General features: G+C 48.8%; 1 protein-coding gene across 5 annotated transcripts in view; it reads left to right on the top strand.

Annotated features, from left to right (window-relative positions):
- The window catches only part of SLC41A3 (solute carrier family 41 member 3), a 52371-nt gene extending 44897 nt beyond the window's left edge, over nt 1-7474 (top strand). For 3 of the 5 annotated variants that reach the window (XM_035106485.2, XM_035106486.2, XM_035106487.2), the window contains 3 exons: nt 2879-3013; nt 3761-3909; nt 5681-7474. In XM_035106485.2, coding sequence (XP_034962376.2) covers nt 2879-3013; nt 3761-3909; nt 5681-5866 — 470 coding nt within the window. In that variant the 3' untranslated portion in view covers nt 5867-7474. The remainder of the gene's footprint in view (nt 1-2878; nt 3014-3760; nt 3910-5680) is intronic. The other 2 variants (XM_035106488.2, XM_035106489.2) reach the window with 1 other exon arrangement.
- The last annotated feature ends 2221 nt before the right edge of the window (nt 7475-9695 follow it).

Genomic DNA, 9695 nt, shown 5'->3' on the forward strand with positions numbered 1-9695 from the left:
TTTGGGGACCCCTGGTAGAGATTGTCTACTCAATATTGATCTAGAGTAGATTCCAATGTATAGTTAGCAGAGTAAAAACTTAAACGCGTTGCAGGATTCCCCCAAAATAAGAGTAGAGGCAATTGTATTTCCTCCAGCAGAGCTTTACTGCTACTGAAGGCAAATGAGCGTAATGGTCACAAATCCAATACATTCAGGATTGGCACTGTCCATAAGAAATCCAGTTGCAGCAGCCGTAACCTAAACTTACAAACTTATCATAAGATAATAACTTAACACTATATACGAAACACCACACCAGAAAGAGACAGACAGACAGACAGACACCCAGGCTCCTTCTGGCCTCACTATTATAGTCAGCATGGCCTTGACAGAAAGAGATAACAGAACCAGTTTAAACCAGCTGTCCTCAGCTTCTCAGAAGGAATCACCCTTCTGAGGTTATTCTTCTGCTTGCTTCTTTCACACAGAGAAGCTTCCAGAACCCTCTTGAATTAAGAATAATAATAATAATAATAATAATAATAATAATAATAATAATAATAATAATAATTTTTTATTTGTACCCCGCCCATCTGGCTGAGTCTCCCCAGCCACTCTGGGCGGCTTCCAGTCGAATATCAAAACAATACAGCAATAGTACAATTACAAAAGTCACAAACAATACATAAACCACATCAAAAAATACACAACCTAATAGAAAACAATTTCGACATAAATCAAAATCTAAAACTAAGAATACATCCTTAATACAGTTTAAAATAACATAGGTAAAAAATAACAGGGATTTAAACAAAAAAACAAAACAAAATGGAGCCCTCTCTGCCCAGCAGCAGCGGCGGCAACAGTCCTTTATAAAGCCCATCAGGCCCTGCCCTGGGCCAGGTGGTGAGTGGCAGGACTGGGGCCTCCAGGCGCTGAGCAGGGGAGTCCTCCTGGCTGGTAGCAGCAGCAGCAGTTCTTATAGGCCTTGGCCCCGCCCAGGCCAGGTGGTGAGTGGCAGGACTGGGGCCTCCAGGCGCTGAGCAGGGGAGTCCTCCTGGCTGGTAGCAGCAGCAGTTCTTAAAGGCCTTGGCCCCGCCCAGGCCAGGTGGTGAGTGGCAGGACTGGGGCCTCCAGGCGCTGAGCAGGGGAGTCCTCCTGGCTGGTAGCAGCAGCAGCAGTTCTTATAGGCCTTGACCCCGCCCAGGCCAGGTGGTGAGTGGCAGGACTGGGGCCTCCAGGCGCTGAGCAGGGGAGTCCTCCTGGCTGGTAGCAGCAGCAGCAGTTCTTATAGGCCTTGACCCCGCCAAGGCCAGGTGGTGAGTGGCAGGACTGGGGCCTCCAGGCGCTGAGCAGGGGAGTCCTCCTGGCTGGTAGCAGCAGCAGCAGTTCTTAAAGGCCTTGGCCCCGCCCAGGCCAGGTGGTGAGTGGCAGGACTGGGGCCTCCAGGCGCTGAGCAGGGGAGTCCTCCTGGCTGGTAGCAGCAGCAGTTCTTAAAGGCCTTGGCCCCGCCCAGGCCAGGTGGTGAGTGGCAGGACTGGGGCCTCCAGGCGCTGAGCAGGGGAGTCCTCCTGGCTGGTAGCAGCAGCAGTTCTTAAAGGCCTTGGCCCCGCCCAGGCCAGGTGGTGAGTGGCAGGACTGGGGCCTCCAGGCGCTGAGCAGGGGAGTCCTCCTGGCTGGTAGCAGCAGCAGTTCTTAAAGGCCTTGGCCCCGCCCAGGCCAGGTGGTGAGTGGCAGGACTGGGGCCTCCAGGCGCTGAGCAGGGGAGTCCTCCTGGCTGGTAGCAGCAGCAGTTCTTAAAGGCCTTGGCCCCGCCCAGGCCAGGTGGTGAGTGGCAGGACTGGGGCCTCCAGGCGCTGAGCAGGGGAGTCCTCCTGGCTGGTAGCAGCAGCAGTTCTTAAAGGCCTTGGCCCCGCCCAGGCCAGGTGGTGAGTGGCAGGACTGGGGCCTCCAGGCGCTGAGCAGGGGAGTCCTCCTGGCTGGTAGCAGCAGCAGCAGTTCTTATAGGCCTTGACCCCGCCAAGGCCAGGTGGTGAGTGGCAGGACTGGGGCCTCCAGGCGCTGAGCAGGGGAGTCCTCCTGGCTGGTAGCAGCAGCAGTTCTTATAGGCCTTGGCCCCCCCTGGGCCAGGTGGTGAGTGGCAGGACTGGGGCCTCCAGGCGCTGAGCAGGGGAATAGGAAAGATCGCTACACCAGATCAGTAATTTCTGAACTAAGAAATGCAAACTGCCAGAGATAGATGATCTTGAGAACTATGAGTTCCCCACCCTGGCTCCTCTCTCTCTTCCCCACCTCTAGCAGCTGAGCGTTGGCACTGCTGGCTGTGCTTAAAGCTCATGCAGGGCATTGTGATCTGTACAGGTGTGCTTGTGCCGGGCAGGTGGTAGAATTCTGGGGCAACACCAGTAGCAACAGAAGCAGTTCTTCTTGTACGAAGCATCCATAGCACTGATCTGGTGGTTGTGCTGTCGGTATTCTAGTGCTTCGCCGCTGATCAGGCGACAGCAGCATTTCCTGCCTCACCATCCGCTCGTGAGCAATGCTCTATAAAGCAGGCATCCCCAGACTGCGGCCCTCCAGATGTTTTGGCCTACAACTCCCATGATCCCTAGCTAACAGGACCAGTGGTCGGGAAAGATGGGAATTGTAGTCCAAAAAATCTGGGGGGCCGAAGTTTGGGGGCGCCTGCTCTAAAAGATATTGAGCTAGAGAAGGCAATATAAGCCAGTGGCAATAAGGCTGTTTGGTAGCTTATAGGGCAGACCTCTGCTTAGCTTCCAGACCTGTGGGAGTGCATGAGTATTGACTGATCGCCATCCTCCCAGTGTCTCCCAGCTATTGAGGCTTAAAGGATGTGTTCTGCTCTCTCTCTCTCTTTTTTTTTTTTGCTTTGCAGGTGTCGGCGGAAATCTGGTAGCTATCCAGGCCAGCCGCATCTCCACATTTCTGCACTTATGGAGCATGCCTGGAGTCCTACCACACAAGATGAGGCACCACTGGCCAAATCCATGTACCACCTTCTTCAGTTCAGGTAATCTGCTTTCTAGGTACTGGTGCCTAGCTACTCTAAACCCCCAGGGAGAACTCTACACGAGCCCAAATTATTGTTGTTAATAATAATAATAATAATAATAGTTGTATTTATTTGTTGCTTACTATAAAAGAAGTCCCAAAGCAATGTTCAGGGTTGTTGTTTTTCAAAAGAAGCCTTCAATATCAAGTACACATCAGAAGAGTAAAAAACACTGAAAGTGCTCGTCCGTTAGTAACAGAAAAGAGACACATCCAGCCCCACACTGCTAAAACTTGGACACCAATGGCAAACCCACCGTTCAGCCCAGACACTGAGATCCAGCGCCGAGGGCCTTCTGGCGGTTCCCTCATTGCGAGAAGTGAGGTTACAGGGAACCAGACAGAGGGCCTTCTCGGTAGTGGCACCCGTCCTGTGGAACGCCCTCCCAGCAGATGTCAAGGAAATAAACAGCTATCTGACTCTTAGAAGACATGTGAAGGCAGCCGTGTTTAGGGAAGTTTTTCATGTTTGATGTTTTATCATGTCTTTAATATTTTGTTGGGAGCCGCCCAGAGTGGCTGGGGAGACTCAGCCAGATGGGCAGGGTATAAATAATAAATTGTTATTAATTATTATTATTATTTTATTATATAGGGGCATATATAGGGGATCTCCCATTTGGGACCAGCTCCTTACTAGCAGACCATTTCGCATTCGCTCAGTATAACCAGAATTATGATGTCATTTGCCTTTTCTCCTCTGCAGGAATAAATTCAAAATCTGCTCGTGTCTTGATCCTGCTAGTGATCCCAGGGCATCTGCTGTTCATCTACACCATTCATTTCTTTCAGGCAGGCCATACGGCTCTCACCTTCACTTTTGTCTCCTTCTACCTGATGGCTGCTGTTCTACAGGTAACCAGAAACTTGGCTTCTTCTTTTAGTATAAGTTTGGGTTCTGCCATGTCAATCAGCCACTGTATGACATGTATGAATGCACCAGGGACTGACCCTGATTTTTACAAACTGCAGGCCACCATCCTCATCCCAGTCCCTTTTAGATTTCTAAATTTACAGCACCCGCTTGGAAGCCGCAGTATCTTTTTAGTGGAGATTTCTAGGGGAAACTGATTGAGATATCAGTGTAAGATGCTGCAGGGTGGCAGATTAAATCCCCCCATTTCCAGCTACAACACCTTACCCTCTTTAGGCTGCTTTCACACCTTCCCCATGTCACTAAGAAAAAATATCAGTCAAGCACCTTCCTTTTCCCATTATATTTGAATTGTTGAGTCAAAATCTCTATAATAGCTTGAAGTAAGGGGAGTTTGGGGGTGTATGCCTTTCTTCCATCCTGGAACTGATCAAGGGGGTATAGATATGTTTCACACCTGATCACCTGTCCAGGCACCGCTCAGGCTGACAGCTGTTTGGTTTGCTTTAGGAAGGTGCTGGTTTCATACCCAGGGGCTGCCATAGCCTTCATCCTGCAAAACTTGCATTTAGAGCATTTATGCACTGACTGAAGAGCAGTGCTGTGATTTTAGCCCCATCCACAACCCGGCAACAGTTTCTTGCAGCAGCCGCACATTGCCCACAATCATCTACAGAGAAATCGCTCTGTGAGCGCCTCCTTGTGTGTAGGAGTTGTGCGTGAGTGGGACACCCAGTTGCACTGGTGTCTTGGTGCTGCAGGACCTTCTGTGCTGCTGGTCTTCAGCTGGTGGGTCGGGGCCTGATTCAAAGTGGGTCACAACAGGATCACTGCCCCCATGCAGATAGATGGGGAAAGTTTGAGGGATGGGTCCCCCAAGGCATGCATGGGCTAAAAGTGGGTCTTGGGTCTGAAAAAGTTGTAGATACAGTAGTACCTCGTCTTACGAAGGCGATCCGTTCTGTGGCGCTCTTCGGAAGTCGAAGCGTCCATTTTGTGCATGCGCAAAGTGCAATTATGCGCTTTGCGCATGTGCAGACGGCGTGCGCCGCTTCTGCGCATGTGCAGAACACGCACGTGACGGAAATACTTCCGGGGTAGTGAACTTCGGAAGTCGAAACCTTCGGAAGTCGAGGCATTCGGAAGTCGAGGTACCACTGTACCTGCTCTACACACAAGTATACTGGGACTGTTCTTCAGACAACCCCATGCAACCTGTGGCCTGCTCTGCGTGCTGCACAGAAACGCCATCCCTTGTGAGTGGCACATCAGTACGGCTCCTGTGTCTTCCCTGTTGCAGCTGCCATACCTGCCCCCACCCACCCACAAACCAGTAGCAGGTTGGAAGGGCATGGCAGTCTGCAGTGACTTCGTGTTTGTCCTGAAACCAGGCCGGGTGAAGGCAATGCTGCTTCCTGCCCTGCTAGTCTGCTTCCAGAGGGAGAGGGGTGGACAGAGCACACTTCCTTTGGCCCACTTGCATTCACACTCCCCCCCCACACTTTGTGACCTCATCCTTCCACTTTAGCACGTGTGAATGTGGTGGCAAAACTGGGTGGAGGGGAGAATTTGACCCAGCCCTAAGTATTCCTGCCCTCTAGGCTCCCGTGCTCCATGGAATCTAAAGTTCCTCTGTGCCCCACTGTTGTTGCCAACTCCGGTGCCTGAGTAACAGAAGCCCTTCTGAGCAAAATGGAACTGTGGTAGATCTGCATGCTGATGACCATGTCGTTCCCTCCCCCCCGCTTACAGGTGGCAATCCTGCTGTACCTGGCTGACATTCTCGTGCGGCTGTTTTGGAGAAAGGGCTTGGATCCCGACAACTATTCCATCCCCTACCTCACTGCTCTGGGAGATGTCCTGGGCACTGGCTTCCTGGCCCTTTGCTTTCACTTGGTTTGGATCTGCAATGGGTTGAAGACCATACCAAAGCACTAAAGGGGACTTCTGCTGCAGCACTGATCTGCCCACTGTTTCAACAAGTAAAAAATAATAATAATTGCTATGGTGCTCTTGACACTGTCCAAACAGGGTATGGAGAAGAGGACGTCCAGCTCCTTAAATGGGAATGGCTTGGATATCCCTCCCCTTCCATCTCAATACCACGTAGGTGTGAAGTTTGAAAGATACCTACCAATGAAATGGCATCAACGTGGACGCAGCTTCCGAAGTGTCAGTAATGAATGGGTTGTGAAACGCTGCTCCTGTCTTCCTTCCTCTTGGTTAAGAAGTGTTCTTGAAATGGCCGAGTCCGAAAAGCCCATTGACGCTAATGGGAGGCTATCCACTGACCTCAGCGGGGTTTAGATTATGTCCTAGATGAGGATGTTTCACTGTCTTTGCCAGGCATCAGCTGGCGATCAAAGGTGACATTTTCCTGTCTGTATTTCTTCTATATGTTCCCACACCGAGCAGGGTGGGGGAGAGAGAATTATGTCCAGGGCTAGTCACACACTGCACCAAAAATATAAAAAAAACCCTGTATATCCTACACAAAGGAAACAAAAACAACAACAACTTTGCACCGCAATATTTCAGATTCTGCCTCACAATACCTCATTGCAGCATTGTGTATAGCAATTTAGGTATCTTACGTTTCTCGGTTTGCATGCTGATGCTTAATTTGAGTGTTTTGTAGAAGTTTTGAAGTGTTGACCTTGCGGTAGCAGGAGTACAGTATAAGTTAAGAAGCAGGAGAAGGTGGCCGAGGATGGGGAAAATGTAGCTGGGAGGCGTAAAATAGACAAAACTGAATACTAAAGCTTCGTATTGGTTATTTGAATGGTTTCAAACAACTCTACCCATCCATAAAATCTTGAGAGGCTGAGCAGCTTCTCATCCCACTCGCCACGGCAGTTGTCCCGTCCAAAACTGCTTTCAGGGTTTCTTCAAGAATACTCATAGATTAAATGGCCAGCTCAGCTCTGTAAATACTTCTTCAGTAATTGAGATAGTCCCTACAGTGTGTTCTGAAGGCTCATCTGAGGGTAGGGGTGAGCTTTCTGTATTCTGCATGGAAGTCACTGGCCTGAAGACCAATGTGCAGATAGTACTCAGCACCTTCTAAGAGTTCTGTGCCCATGGACTTCCTCAAATCATCTGTCCTTCCCAAGGCAGGAAAATCAGCCACGTTTATCCCTGGCACAGTGCTCTTAAAAACCCAGTGAGTTATTGCTTAAGGCTTGCAGCATGTTTGGCCTTCCAGGTGTTGTTGGGCTCCCGACTCCCATCAGCCTCAGCCAGCATGTCAGGGATGATGGTCTTTGTAGCCCAGAAACATCTGGAGGACCACAGTTTAGCCACGCCTGTCGGGAAGACCCAAGGGTGGATTTTCACCATGTCAGCATCAATGCCAAGCGTAATAGAATTATCATTCTCTCTCTCTCTCTCGTTTTTTTGTTTTGCATTTTCAAATCTCGTGAGTTTTTACGGTTTGTAGAAACACCCACCCACATGTAAAATAAAAAGTGTAAAAATGGTTCATGTTTTGAGAGTTTCATTGTGGGTCCTGGTCCAGGACTGGGACAGTATATATGGTTCAGTTCAGAGTTTATTACGGCTATAAGCCCATTAGGTATAAAAGAGTATATATGGGATATACCTGCTTCAGGTATAGATGAGGAAGCCTTCCCTTCCAAATGAAGGATATTTGTTTGGTTTCCACATTTTAGCCATGGGGAATTATGCAAGTAAAACCTCAAAGTATATGTTTGAAGACCAAGACATCCAATCCATTGTGTCTTCTGGTTAGTTCACAAATTAAAAATGAAAATAAAAAAGCAAGCAAAAGCAATAAACAGAAAACGCTATTATCTCAACAATAATGGTAGCACAAAACATAAAATCAATGAAAACAATAATGAAAAGCTAAAACTCAGTGGAGGGGGTGGGGTCAGGGCCAAAGTGTTCAAAGGAAACAGTAAATTTCAATTGTTAACCTGGAAGAGGTGTGTATATATATATATATATATATATATATATATATATATATATATATATATATCCTGGCATCAAAAATATCTTTATGACAAGAGTCTATGGGAAAGCATTCCACAACAGGTGCCACCAGCAAAAAAGGCCCTCTCCCTAGTATTCACATGCCTCACCTGACTAGGCAGGACTGGGAAAGTATATGGGTGGGTATCCTTCAGGTATCCTGACCCCAAACTACTTGGATCTCCCCTCCTGCAAGTCATCTTCATAACAAAATATAATGAATGAGCTCTTTCAGTGTGTGAGCAAAACATCTGCATCCCTTTGTGCACGAAGGCAGAATTACTTGGTTCCAGCTGTATTCAGCCACAAACCCAGATGTGCCGCAACTTGTGGTCCGCTGAGGAAGAATGGTTCCTTGCTCTAAAGCTGGAGTAAAGCTCCCAGTAATTGAAAGAAGGTGGTGAGAAGGCGTAATAAGTTGCACAATGCTTTATATAATCTTAAAACTTGCTTATTCCTTTTTGAAAGAATTGAGGCATGGTGCAAAGAAAAAAAGGCACCCCTAAAGCAGGCCTGGAGGGAAAAGACTCCCCCTGTAGGAGGGTGTGTGGTGGCAGTTCAAACCCTCTGCATGCTTGGTTAGCCAGTGTGATCCAACAGTTTCGCTACTTTAGGACTTCTGTGTTGTTGACAGTGCTGTGTATCGCTGCTGATGCTGCTACTACTACTACAGGATCTGCTTTTAATTTCACCGATTCCACTTCGTCACTCAAACTAGGGCTCGAACTGTTCGTTACCCTGGAGTCGTAACATGAAATTGTCCCCTTTTTAGTGGAGGGAGGGGGGAAAGAGTTTTCTCATCCAGACCTACTGCAGGGCTTGTTTCCGCCTTGGACACGGCTCAGGGAGAATATCCATCCAAGTGTCAGCTCAGCTGGGCTCTTGTACAATTCATATTCACTTGAGTGGGGCTCTTGGACAGGAGAGGTTGAAAACACATAAAAAGACGCAACTCATGTCACCCAGTGGATGATGTAGGCCAAGATGGGGAATCTGGCCCTCCAGATGCTGTTAAACTCCAAATCCCATCAGCCCAGTCAGCGGTAAGGAATGGTGTGAGTGGTGGTCTCACAACCTCTGGAGGGTCATAGGTTTTCCATCCCTGATGTAGGTCCATCTAGAGCAGGCATAGGCAAACTTGGCCCTCCAGATCAGGCATAGGCAACCTTGACTCTCCAGATGTTTTGGAACTACAACTCCCATGATCCCTAGTTAACAGGGGCAGTGGTCAGGGATCATGGGAGTTGTAGTTCCAAAACATCTGGTGACCCAAGGTTGCCTATGCCTAATCTAAAGCATAGGCTTTTAAGTGGTGGATCCTATTTCCTACTGAGAAAAAGGACCTTGAACCCCTTTTCTCAAGTACTGGTTGGCATTGCACCTGATGCCATGCTCCACCAACTCCTATTACCATGCTTCCTCTACCCAGATATTTTTTGGACAGGGAATGGTTTGTAATTTTTGATGCGGTAGACAATAACAGTCTCCATTAAAATAATGACAGCTTTTAAAAGAATAGGGCCCTCTGAAAAATTCAGTGAATGAAGCAGGGTGAATGCACAACAAAAGCCTCATCTGTCCCTGCTCCACACCCCTGGACTGCTTATCCAGGACTTTCCCTGGCTGCGGGTGGATTTTTCATTATCAGAGTCACCCTATAACAGGGGTCCCCAAACTTACCCGGCTTTGGGCCGGATGCCCGCCGCGCCGATTGCGTGGTGGGCCGGAGGGTGGGGGAGCGTGCGGCTGTGCATGCGCATGCACAAACGCT

Source organism: Zootoca vivipara, chromosome 2, assembly GCF_963506605.1.
Source record: "Zootoca vivipara chromosome 2, rZooViv1.1, whole genome shotgun sequence".
Classification (NCBI taxonomy): Eukaryota; Metazoa; Chordata; class Lepidosauria; order Squamata; family Lacertidae; genus Zootoca; species Zootoca vivipara.